The sequence below is a fragment of the Xiphophorus hellerii genome, chromosome 1 (assembly GCF_003331165.1).
Source record: "Xiphophorus hellerii strain 12219 chromosome 1, Xiphophorus_hellerii-4.1, whole genome shotgun sequence".
Taxonomy (NCBI): Eukaryota; Metazoa; Chordata; class Actinopteri; order Cyprinodontiformes; family Poeciliidae; genus Xiphophorus; species Xiphophorus hellerii.
In genome coordinates, this window is record NC_045672.1 from 15,965,328 (window position 1) to 15,979,192 (window position 13,865).

A 13,865-nucleotide genomic window follows, 5' to 3' on the forward strand; every position below is an offset into this window, starting at 1 on the left:
TTTCTTTCCGCTCACTTTCTTTATGTACCATCTCTCCGACTGTATCTATGTCAGCATCTCTAAGTGTGGTCTGTGTGGCTGCAAAGCAAACAGGAAAAACACAAGGTTACCTCAACCTAATCAATTGTGTTCATGTGTTGTATACATGACCTCATTTTTTCTTGTTTTTTCCTGGAATTGATGTCATTTCCTTGCGTGGGGCTCTCATGGAAAATATAGACGCTGTACACAAGGTTTCGCCTAAACAAGCTGAAATCTTCTCTAGCTCCGTGAATTCACATTTACCCACTAACTATTTATTTATTTGGCACAAAGCCTCTCCTAAAACAAACTGACAGAGCGGATACAATGCCTTGCAAAAATATTCTCACCCCTTGAACTTTTTCACATTTTTATCACATTACAACCACAAACTCCATGTGTTTCGCTGGGATTTTGTGTGATATGTGAAGATGAACGTAATTGTGAAGTGAAAGGAAAAGGGATAGGTCAAATGTTTTAACATTGAACTTCTAAAAATGAAAATGATATTTTTGGTTCTTTTTAAGTTGATGCTGCTAAGAAAATCCAGTGCAAGTTTGCAGTCTGAGGTGTGGCTTTCATATAAATTCATTTTATTTTTCTGTAAATAGAGAAGCCATTTGGAGTATCACTCCGCCATCTTGGCACACCAGAAAAGTGAAATTTGTGTCCATTTGCCATTAAGTTGGCTGAATGTGCATAACAATGCAATCTTTAAATTTCTATTTCCAAAGAATGTCAAAAACCTCATATGACTTTCCTTCCAGCTCATAGCTATGTGCTACTCTTTGTTAGCCTACCTCATAAAATCACAGTATGCTGTATATGTGCTAATAAAATGACTCACAGTAATATGTTGTGAAAATGGGTTAATTTTAGCCCTTTTTTCCCTCGAGCCACATGTTTCCTCTTCACTCTCCTGACAAAGTAAACTTACAAAAGTTTACGTCCATCTCCACGTAAAATTCTCTGCGTCTCCTTGTCCTACACAGGCATTGCTTTTGCACCTTAAACACACACACACCACAGACATTTCTCTAACTGCCCGTGCAGACGGGAACCTCACAGGGAAATAAACAGATGGGCGTACACTTGCACACAATCCAGCTGAAAGCAGCAGAGCGGTTTGTCCTTTTCATCCCTGGTCTAGTTCAACTTGTTCACCTGTCGTCTTTTTTGATAAACTCATTTGCAAAGTGTTGAACTTTCTGTTGTGTCACGGGGAATGAGACAAAGCAAAGTGAAGGGGGGAGACAGAGAGGCTCTGTTTGGACCCCCCGCTCCCATTGGCTCATCTCTCCCTGCTTTTAGAGCCCAGGCCTGGCTGACAGGTCTCCCTGGCTCCCTGATCATTTCCAGATGTGCTGTGGCAAAGACCCACAGGAAAAATTCCCATCTGCCTCTCTTCTAAATTTTGTTTTTAATATTCAGAAAGCACAGGAGAGGGGAAAAAAAAGAGGACAACAATTTTAGAATAATCTGAATTAATGATTTAAGAACTATTTTTCTAATATCTATCCTAACAGGTTAGTCAGTTTTTTAGTTATATGACAAACATTGGGGTCAAAAAAGGTTTAGACTGTACATTTATTGCAAAAGTGATCAGAAAGCTATACTGGACGTACTTTCTCTGATTCAGGCTAAGTCATTAAAAATTACTCAGATCTCTCTCTCACTATTTAAAATAGATGTACAAAACCTAAACAATACATTGCACATGGTTTGGTAAAATACTGATAATCCAACATATTTAATTTGTTTAGTTTGGCTTTGAGACCATTCAAATATTTGCAAAAGGCTAGCATAAGAACAAAAAATAAATAAAAAATCAAAGCAAAGTTTGATATCCCATGACCTAAAGATGTATTGTCTTAAAAATGTCTCTAGATGTAGGGGGGGGGAGAGCTGAAAAGCAAATGTGAATGCCTGTGAGCTGAGACAGCACTGCATTAAAACCAGGCAGAAGCCTTTTGTGGAAATTACAGCTTGTGCTCGAGACCATTTCCGACGGGTAAAACTATAAACACCGCAGATTCCACCATGTCATTATTAATTAAACAAGTCAGTCTGAAGAAAATGTTTGCGCATCCCAAAACACACACACACACACACTGACATAGCTAAAGAAAATATGTAATAAAAAAAAAAGAAGACATGCTTCTGAGTCTTCATATGATGTCACCACAATCTCCTCAGAGATGGCCTTTTAGTCCAGCAACAATAACACAGTGTTGTTCTGATTAACTAAGCAGCACTCAACTCAATTGTTTTGACTTTTTGATTTTCAGTTAGCGGCTCAATATGACAAAACTAATATAGATGCATATCAAGTATGTAAGTACTTTACATCACAGTTTCAGTCATTTTGAAAAAAAAAAGTATATGCCCCTTCAGTCATACTACTCTTTATCAGGACATTATAAGACTAATTTTGTCTTATCCTTTTTTAAAATCGAACCTTAAGTCTAAAAAAAAAAAAAAAACACACAACAAATTCCTGGAATGTCACTATTTGTAAAGTAAAGATGAATCCAGCATTTCACATCCTGTCCTACATGTGTCAGTGATTTGGAAAACCACCCAGTTTCTGTTCATCTTTATCAGTTTTTTTGTAGAGGAATTTTAATCCACACTTTTATGCAAACCTGCTTCACTTCCTTAGATCTGTGGACAGATTTAAGATCTTAACACAGCAACTCATGATGCTCCAACGTGGGACATTAATATATTTTTTTAGTCATTCTGTTCGGTCGTTCTGTTGTCTGACTCCACTGTAGGAAAGCTCTTGCAGTTAAAGAGATGGCCTCACATTTGACTCTAGAGTACAGAGGCATTAATGGTTAGCTGGACTGCGAGTCCAGATCACAGTGCGGTCAGGGGATGCAAGTGAGGCGGAGCCTCACCTGTCATGATGGAAAAATATAATGATAAAATAATTTATATTGCTATTTTCACCCTGTGGTTTGTACTGTAAAGTATTAGTTTAACAAATTGTGATTTTTTTCTTTTCTTTTTCAAAATCGCTGAATTTTCGCATTTTCCCATTCAAATACAAATATTTGCGTTGTTGTCAGTTGCTAGGGCAACGAGTCTGCGTGTAGCCTGGCCAATGCAGAGAGCGAGAAAGACGTGGTTTTGAGTTGTACTTCAACGAGTTTTTTTCCCCTTTGCTGTGGAGCATAGCACGAAATTAATAATACCTACATTTCCAAGTTTGATTGAGTTCCCGGAATTATTCTACCGCGGCAGCGCGGCTATGGATGGCATGCAAAAGAATTGTCTTTTTGCCTTCCAGCGTTGTCCGCATGCGCGAAATTTCCTTATGTAAACAATAACATGCAGGTGGTCAACATTTGTATGTCTGATTATGATTAAGTCGGTGCCTCACCAGCTTTGCACTTCACCGCACGTCACTGGTGTAGAGGTGGAGCGGCCGCCCCATTTGAGGATGTTGGTCTTCGGAACAGCCTTTTGGGCTTCAGGGTTGGTCCAGTTTCCACCCAGTGATGTCAGTAACGCGTTACTTAGTAACTTAACAACTTAGTAAGTGTTATTTTTATTTTTATTTTTTTATTCATTTAAAATTTTTCTCAGATTTCTTTTAGTTAGGTTAAAGTATACCAAAAAATTTTTATGATGGTACAAATAACTTGCAGTTACTGGCTATTTTTATTTGTTTTATATTCAGTGAAAAGTTAACATTGGTCAGTGGGGACATGCTCATTTGGCTGATCTCTACCTTTCAACAAGCCATAAAATTTTTCAAAGCATGATTTTTAAAATATATTTGCATGTTATACTACCAGGACACATGGATATTTCCATTTCTTGATTTTCTCAAAAAATGTGGTTTGCATTATATAAAAATCTTTGAGATAAACCTGTGGGACACAAAATGCACCGAATTCAGAGAATGACCTAACTCCCACCATAATCCAGGTTATTTCTTTTTTGTCCTAACCCATTAAATAGAAGCAAGAATACTTTTTTCCCTAATACTTTAGTTCAACAGCTGAAACTTTGACGAATGTCTAGCATTTAAAAATCAGTTTGTTTGATCACGCAGGTGAGACAACGCCGTTTGATGAATGAATGGTGAGCTAAGTCCATAAAACAAATGTGTAAGAAAGCAAGTTTACATGATTTTACAGCCCGCTCTCTGTCTCTCTTCCCTTGTTTAGTTTTAACTCTGTCTTCAAAGCCTAGCAATAAAAACACCAAAGAACTGACCTCATCCTACTGATGTAATCCCCTTTTGATGGGCTTTCGGGAGAGAAATTTTGATTCAGGTGTTGATTCCTAAACAGGAGATGCTCCATACCACTCAGACATCCGTGTTGTTGTTTCATTCTGACATGCCTCGGGCGCAGATGATTAATGCAACGTTTTCGCTTTGCAAGCAGCTTCGCCGTCTGGCAAGCTTTTATTTACAGCCGAGAGGCAACATATGAACACCCAACCTGGGATGCTCCTTTCCCTCAAGCAGATGACTTCAAGAGCTTAATGGAGAAGTGGAAACTCGTGTGTTTTATATGCCGTTCTTTCATCTCATCTGCCATGCCGTGCTGTTTCCTGTTTATCTCTCGGGCTGGTCCTTTTGTAATATTTTAAACGTGAGTCATGAATCACTCAGGTTGCTGTCAGACTCTTCCCTCTAATCCTTCTTACATCTTTCTGCTGTGAGACAACCTTGCACCTATTTAGACAGCCTGGCATGTAGACGTGTGCTCTGTATGCGACAGTAGTGGCCCACAGCCATGTGCATGTATAAGAATGGGCCTTTTATATATTTCCATTGATAGGTCACTGAGCTACTTCAGCAGCTATTAGCCATTTCCAGACAGTAATGGAGGACAGTGGAGGCACAGACTACATACCAGGATAGGAAATTATTTCTGCTTGTTCTCAGAGGAGCTATGTGCATATAGATGTTTTAGTATTAGATCTGGATTTTATAGATTGTAGTACTTTGTAAAATTAGTCACACTCTTTCAACTTTTCCAACATTTTGTCATTTTACAACCAATACATGTATTTTATGGAATTTGATGTGATAGAGCCACACAAGTGCTTAACTATGTAAAAATACATGGTTCTCAACTGTTTGTTTGGGTTTTTTTTTTTTACAAATGAAAATCAGAAAGTACACACTTGTATTTAGCTACATTTGTCTGAGGCCCCTAAATAATTTCTAGTACAACCAATTCCATTTAAGAGTCTGTTTCACTTTTCTGTAATTTCATCCGCAGTATAGATACACCATTTCTATGAGGGTATCAGCTCCTTGGCTAAATAGTCACTAACCCTGTTGAACTACAATATCTTCTGACTTTCTCTCAACAAGAGACTTCTTCTTGTTGTATAGACTTGTTCAGTGCATGACCAGTGGTTCTCCTGTTGACAGTTTTCGCCCACTTCAGGTTTACAATAAGTGTTATGGTAGTTTTGGTATGTTTTTTATTTTCTAGCGATGCTTTGGACAAAACCGGGTGATATTATCTAAGCTTTGTATACTGCTTTAAACATCTCCAAGTCTTCATCTCTGACCTGTCTGCTTTGCCAAGTGGTCTTCATAACACACTTGGTCCCCAATATTCCATGATTTAGTGGAATCAGAATGTAATGAGCTGATCCGCATTAGTATAAGAGTTAAGGACTGATTCCATTGCAGGAAAACTACTGTAGTTCATTTTAACTCAGCTTTAAAATTGCCCAATTTTTTAAAATACGTGTAGGCCAAGAGTACATTTGGGAAAATGTCCAAAAGTTCAAGTACGATGGATTAAAATTGAGTGTTTGACAGACCTGTGTGTTTGGCAGTGCTGTGAAATCCACCGGCAAGGCAGTCATGAAACCAGATGGTTGCAGGGATTCTGGCGACAGGTCCTCAGGGCTGGCCAGGCCATCTTTCCACTCCTTAAACCCAAACACACACACACACATATATATATATATATGTAGCCCTGTGGTAAACTGATCTTACTGTAATGATGTATGTTGAGGTTAATAGAAATCTTACATAGTTCAAGACAAGACCCAAATATATTAAAAGTGAACGTTTATTTACTAATGCATAACATTGGTGATAACTATGGATTTCATATTCTTGTCTCTGGAAGAAATACAGTTGTATTTTCCTTTACTTTAATATTTCAGTAATTTAAAGGGTAAAGGTAGCTATTAAGTAATTTGCTTACTTAGTAATTAAAACTGTATTATTTGTAAATCAACTAAGAACATTATTTTATGTAAATATTGCCATTGAAAGAAGTATTAGTGTGACGTAAGATGCACTGTGTATTTTATTTGGCTTTGCCATTTGATTGGTCACTGACACAGTCCGTCCGGTGCGTGACTCGTGATTGGTTGAGAGAAGAGGAGGAGGGAGGAGAAAGGAGAGGAGATCCGTGATGGTAGAGAACGGGGTGAGACGAGCAGACAAGAAGTGAAGAAAACACACTCAAGGGAGAGAAAAACTGGACAAAAGTACGGAAGAGGACGAAAATCGGGAGACGTTAGAAGAGCTTGGTCGCCGCGAGAGGGACAGGACCAGAGGAGGTGGACGCAAGTAGTCCTGACGAGTTTTGAGCTAAGCTACGTGAGCTAAGCTACGTGAGCTAAGCTACGTGAGCTTAGCCAAGTGAGCTTAGCCAAGTGAGCTTAGCCAAGTGAGCTTAGCCAAGTGAGCTTAGCCAAGTGAGCTTAGCTAAGTGAGCTAGCCGCTTCAGCACCACGTGTTCTGCTGCGTTCAGCGGAAGTCGAGGAGAGGACGAGTGAATTGCAACGCTCTCAATGTTTTGCAAGTGACTTTCGACTCATTGTTTTTTCTAACAGGCCTGCAACGTTTTCACACTTTCCTGGAGGTCGTGAGTAACAAACTGACTGGGTTATATTTTGTTTAGAACTGTATATTGATATAATTGGACATTTCTTGTTCTGTCCTGGTGCTGTGGAAAAACAAAAAGGGTGGCCGTTAATATTTTATTTATCCTGCCTTATGTAAAGAGGTTTATGTTTGTTTAGATCCTATTGAAGGGTCTTTCAACTACAAAGCTACGGTGGTGACTAAATAATAGGTTTTCTGTCGTTTCAGTTTAATAAAGTTAGGCTGAATCATTTTGCCTAAAATTTCGACATTCCTCTGGGTCGTATTTGTCATAAGGTAGGTCATTATTGGGGTACCGGACTGATGTCGAACCCAAGCACCCTCCATTTTAGTTTTCTCGAATAGAATGGAAAAGGGTGCTACATATATATAGACCAAAATTATGGAAATCACCACGTGGAACTGAGACACAGTCAATCTAATGCAGAAAACAAAAAAAGGGGAGCATGAGTCAGAAATTGTTGCATTAAGAAGAGCTGAGTCAGCTGCTGACCAGTGTGAGACTGAAAATGTCAAACTTTCATCTCTGCTTACATTCTTTAGCTACCTAAGGTCAACAAGAAGCAGCTTACCATGAACATGGCCAGGATTTATGTTTATTCAAGGCAAAAACTTTGCATATTTACTTCAGAACCAGTTTCAATAGGACCATGTCATGAGAATATGTAGGTCTAATTTGGATCACTGAGTTTACTTATGAGGAGGATCAAGTCACCTGTATAAGGTAAAACCCAGACTGCAAACTCAAGGCTTGTCTGACTAGCTCATGTGACCACAAATTAAAGAAAACATCCTGGTGGTAAGTGATACTGCTTGTTCTCACTTGTTCTCTGTGGGTGACAGGTAGAATGGTAAACGCTTCATCGGGCCTCACTGGGCTGAAAAGGTCCTGGCTCTGGGATGAAAGAGGTGGAGTTTTTCCCTCAAGTTTCCGGACCTGGCGGTCCCCCTTGACGGTGGATCCAGCGCTGAGTTTGCGCACAGGGTTGGTAAGCCACTTCGTCAGGGCGCTAACAGAGCGTCTGGAGCTCGGTGAGCTGGGGGCCGAGCTGCCTGAAGGCTGCGGTGGCAGCGATGCCACAGAGGTGGAAATGCTGCCCTCGCTGCCCGCTGCCGAGTACGAGTCTGCAGAGAGGACACAGGCAGAGAGAAATCAATGTGATAACTGCAAGATAAGGAGTAACTGCATCATGGGGCAGAGTACGCTCTCTGTTAATCAATGAAATTGTCAAAAGTGCAAAGAGATTTTTGTCTAGGAAAGATAACATTTGACTGATAATTGAACTGCCGATCTGGTGATGAGTGAGGTGAGTTGACACTGTAAAAACTGCTAGGCAAAAAAACAAAAAAAAATTAAGCACAGTCTTCTTTGTTAAACAATTTTTATGATTCACAAAAAATGTGGCCAGTCTATGCATATATCATGGGATTTTGCCTTCCTCTACTAAAGTAGTTTTGTCACACACAAAAATTCCCACAACTCTAAAGTCCTATTTATGTGCTTTGTCAAATAAAGTAAGAGTTAATCAAATCTTTTGAGGAATCTCTTTTTACAGTAGAATAATCAGTTCCAAATTAGCCTATGAAATGTTGTCCAGATTCCCTAAAGACAGTGGAAATGCAGAAGGTTCCAATCTCACACCTCTTTCGTCATCCTTTACACGCTGCAGTGCATTGTCAGCTTCCGATTGACTGGACATACAAACATAATAAAATGTTTCTGAGGACAACCGATTGATAACGTTTATGGTTTTATACCAAGTGCCATTGCTGACCTTGAACTTGATGATTCTCTGGGCAGTGAACCATTTAGCATTCATCAAAAACTGCACTCAGGACTCATTAAGAAACTCAGAGCTTAGGGCAATTTGTAGAAACCAAAAAACCTCATTGTGGGAAGAGTACTTAAGGAGAATGTGCAACTTCATTCCTAAAGTTGGACAAAAATCTAGGATCTTCTTGCTACGAAGCAACAGTAATAACAAATTGTACTACTGTGCACCCTGAGCAGCTTTTATATTTGCAATCCAACAAGATTAAAGATAATCAGTTTTTGAAGAAATAAAGACAACCTCATAAGTTTTATAACTGATAGTTATTTCATAACAGTATTACTATTAAGGTCAACTTGTAAATTCTGATTACTATCATTAGTATTTGCTAACTACTTCACAGCTAAGAGACTGAAGTTATCCTACATAAACAAACACATTTCTAGTCACTGTAAAGTCAATAACACAACCTGCTAACATTAGCATCATTATAGAGCACATATTTGTAATGAATCTTTGTTATTTTATCATATGTGAGGAACAATGCATATGGTCCATCTTCTCTAGCCCAACAAACTGGGTCACAATTTTTTTTATCCAGTTTAGATTAGTTAGCATCACCTCACCTGGCCTAACAACATAAACACAATATTTGAGTGAACAACGCAAACCCAGCAGTTTTTAGAGTGAACACAAGTGGAAAAATCTAAAAGTAAAAATCTGCTTTGATTTCAAAATCAGCCCCAAAGTGTACATTTTACATTATTACCATACATGTGTCATCAACACATATCTCCACTCCAAGGCAGGAAAGACAACCGGAGTGAGGACGGCTGACATCTGGCATAAAATTAAAAAAATCACTGGAGGATTTACAGAATCTGTGCTGCACAGCGATGTCAAACGCACATGGGAAGTGAGCAGGAGGTTTAGTTGAGACCGGACATCCACTTTAATCTTTTGTGGAGATGATGGGTTGGTCGGAGGGGGCTGGGGATCCTTGCCTGAGTCTGTTTGTTTTTTCTGTATTGTCTTTAGTTCCCATCCTGCCTCATCCTCTTCCCCCGTCATCCTACCGCAAATTTTCTTCAGCAGTCCTCAGTCCTGCAATCTTCTACTAAAGTGTGTGTTCATTTCCAGTTCAGTCATGTTTGCCATCCATCGTTTTGCTTTTAGACCTTTGACCCTCAATCACCCACAGCAGAGGGATTCATTTCTCATGCTGTTAGCTTACAATCTGGTCTAATACATCATCTACTTCACCTCAGGTTTCGACCTGCTGTGGCTGCTGAATTAACTTCTTTTTGTTTTTGAGTAAGCACTCTGCAGCGGAAGTTTCTACTAGGTTTGTAAATCTGTTGCAGTTTTGTTTATAAGGAGATAACAGTGTTTATTATGGTGGCCTCAAAGTGAGATCTTATCCTGGCCCTGTGCAAAGTGGACCCAGACTGCAAACAAAGTGCAAACCATTCTGAGTAGGACTGCACTTAAAGCTCTCCTCAGTCCTGTAAACACTTTTTTCTCTCAAACAAAACACACTACTAGCTTGTGTATTACAGATGCAAAAATCTTTATCTTAATGGAGGAAACCAGCAGTAGCTTTGCTGATATTTTATACCTGTCAGAACACAAAGATTTTGGTTGAAAATGTTTTTTCTCCCTATTATTGTCTGGCCTGTTCCAGACACTGGGGCATCACGTGCATGTTGCTGGTATAAATAATTGGCATCTCCCCTTTCAACAAACTCCACCCTGCTTTATTAAGTTGGAGGCAGTAAGGAAACCTGAGCATACCATAACAAGTAGCTGGGCAGACGGAAGAGTTAAGAAACATAACATACAGACTTGTGGGATGTACAAAAAGACAAAACAAAACAAAGAATGAATCATCTGTGAGTTTTACAAGAAAGAGACGACATAACAATCTGGTTGCCTCTTTTTACCCTCCTATGTCAAGTTCTCTGATCTTCCACAAGGCACCAAACCTTAAAGTTTGCATTTCTCTGCTCAGTGTTTGTAGACTGAAATCCACAAAGATGCATGGAGGCAATTTTTGCATTAATGAGCCATGATGGCTGGTGCTAGATAGACTGGCCTTACAAACTGCTGATCTACACACAGCCATCCATTGGGTTTACATCATGGTCATAAGCAAAAAAATATCCATTAAGCAGCAGATGTGTGGATATTGGTAAGAAGAGAATGATCAGAATGGTTTGAGATGATAAAGAGGCAACAACAACCAGTTATTATAGCCATCTACTGAATCACATGTCCAGCCCTAAAGCAGATGGGAAATAAAAGAATTGGCCAGGTTTGACTTCTGTCAGCTGAGAACAAGAAACTGAGATGACAACTCACATGGCTTATTAAATTGGAGAATAACACATTGGAAAAATGTTGCGTGGTTTGATGAGTCTTGATTTCACATTTGCCATAAGAACAAGAAAACATCCATCCTTCCATATGTCACTAATTTAACCTGGTGCTGGAGGTATACTGGTGTGAGGGATATTTTCTCACTTTTAACCTCTTGTGGTTACTTTCAGCTGGGTAGTGCACCTCTAGGATATTGTGGAATGGTAGACTATCAACATGGATATGCAGCCAACATCTTCAACAACTGTGTCACAATAACACATCAAAGTGAATCAAAATCACTAAAGGATGCTAGTGGCTTCTTCATGACTATGCCACAAAGAATTTCTGAAGGCAAAGAGAGAGTCCAGTAGAGCAGTAGAAAAAAAAGTGTGCCTAATAATGTGGCCAGTCAGCGTGGAAATTCACAGTTAAGTACAGCTAGGAATCACAGAGCATACATCATCCACAGGGTTTTGTAAAGAAAATAATTATTGTTTGGTGCTTAATATAGCTAATCCACGACATGTGTAAAGGTATAGCCAACACTTTAATTTGGAATAGTTTCTGTTGAGCAGTTGGGAATTCAGCAGACAAAGCAGGGCCTTTTTTCCTCCCCCTTTTGACAGACACAGCAATAAAATTTACAATTCCGAGAGAGCAGAACAGACTTCTTGGCGCCTCTCGGCCAGGTCGGACGGAGATGGGCACGAAGTGGTTAGATAAAAACCAGACATCGGAGCTGTAAAGAAGGGGAGTTTCCGGGAGTTTCTAAGTTTCTAATTGGTCAAAGAACGGAACGCCTTGACTGCATATATTAAATAGGGAAACACCTCTTTCATTAAAAAGTACAGGTCAGCAAGCCAGAGAGAGAGGTTTTTTCCATCTTTTCCTCCACATTTTGGGCGCCTTTGTCTGTCTTTTGTGTTTCGTGTTGTCTGTTCTCTTGTCTGTATAAAATGTATATCTCTGTACCTCTGCAGCTTTGTTGTCGATTGCTTTGTATGAGATTAAACTCCGTGATCTGTGACGTCAACACGTTTTGTTGTTGTTTCGTTTTAACAGCACGCGGTTGCGGGTCGCTCATGGAGAACGCCGCTCGATCCCGGGCAAAAGGAAAAGAGGAAGGATCCAAAGGTTTTGTCCAAAGCTAGCATTTAATGATCCTCATTTTTTAATAGTTTATAATGACGATCCTTTCGATCTGTCTCCATGGCAATACTGCATTATCACTGTGCTCACACTATGGATGAGCTTCCCTGCTGACCCTGCAAAGTTTACTCTCAATATCCTAATACTGTCTCAGAAGGAGCTATTAGAGAGATTTTTATAGTGAACTAGCAAAAAACTGATAAATAGGGAAAATGATGAGCCTCCTCACAGAAAAAAGAAACACTCATCCCCCCCACAGCCCCCCCCCCCCCCACACACACACACTGCCAGATATGTAACACTGGTATTGTTATACACCTACAAAAGAGGAAATTGAGAAAAAAAAACATTCCTCCCACTTGCTGTCTTGCTGTATGCTGATGGAATCTGATGATATTCATCTCCATAATGGTCCTACTGAGCAAAGATTACCCAGGCTGATTTTGTTAATGCAACTTGAATGTTGTTTAGGTGCTCGCAAAATTAACAGTCAAAGGCGCAGGGCGACGAGACCGCATTAAGCCGCCCCACTCTGTGGTGATTTGTTAATGTTGGGCTTTCACCAGTCGCCCACTCATTGTCTGAGAAGCTCTGCTGCTCCTCGGGGAGAAGGGGAGGCTCATCCAAAAGTGCTGCACTCTGTGACTTCAGATGCAGTACGAGGAGATGTTGTGCAGTAGTTCCAGATTTTTCTCTGATGTTTTTCACCCAACTGATGTCTGATCTTCTCATTAGGCAAATAAATGCCTAATGAGAAATTGTTCTTTGTAAGAACAATTTTTTAAAAATATTACTCCCGTGCAGGAGTGTTTATTTCCATTGAATTCTCAAATTTTCTGCACATACAGATTGCTTGATTTGATGTACTTTACTCAGAATTTACCTATTAGATTCTCAAATAAACACAAAGTGGTCGATAATTTTTACATTATAGACTTTCAAATACACATTTTTACAAATAAAAATCTATAATCTCTGAAATGTGTTGGATATGACCTGCATGAGCCAATATCTTTATAGATACAAGTCCAAAAGTCCATTGCTACCAGCTTTTCATATCTAAAGAAATTTTCTGCTTATTCTTCTTTGCAAAATGTTCAGTCAGACTGCATTGAGAGAGTCTATGAACAGACTCTCTGTTTTATTGGCTCTTGCTGTACGCTTAGTGTTGCCTAGCAGCTGAACTCCACTCTGGTCTTTTGATGCTGACAGATTTTTTTACAGGATCAACTTAAAATTAGCTCCATCCATCTTCCCTGACGAAGAAGCCCATCTCACAGATTGATGCTGCCACCACCATGTCGAACAGTGGCAGTTGTGTTCATTGCTTTAACTTTCTCCACTGCTTTATTTCCCCTCTATTGTAAGTATATTCTAGAATAAAGGGGGGTGAATACAAATGTGCTACACACTTTCTAACCTTTTATTTGACGAAAAAAAACACATTTGACTGTTATACATTTATAACATCCATACCATAAAATCCTCATCAAATACATTAGAGTTTGTGTTTTAAATGTGATTAAGTGTGAAAAATGGAAGACTGTAAATATGTTATCATGCTACTTTAAGTAGCAACATTCCTCTTCCACTGAAAATGACCTCATTTGTTACTGTAGCCATTTCCAAGCTTTAAAATCACACTATCTAATCAATAGCTGTTTCTTTTCTCATTT

The 13,865-nt window shown here is 39.3% G+C and overlaps 1 protein-coding gene across 3 annotated transcripts in view; it reads right to left on the reverse strand.

Annotated features, from left to right (window-relative positions):
• Window positions 1-13,865, reverse strand: part of arhgef25a (Rho guanine nucleotide exchange factor (GEF) 25a) — a 62,035-nt gene that overhangs the window by 15,968 nt on the left and 32,202 nt on the right. For all 3 annotated transcript variants that reach the window (XM_032574430.1, XM_032574439.1, XM_032574447.1), the window contains 2 exons: window positions 7,731-8,032; window positions 5,827-5,937 (listed from right to left, as the gene is read on the reverse strand). In XM_032574430.1, coding sequence (XP_032430321.1) covers window positions 5,827-5,937; window positions 7,731-8,032 — 413 coding nt within the window. The remainder of the gene's footprint in view (window positions 1-5,826; window positions 5,938-7,730; window positions 8,033-13,865) is intronic.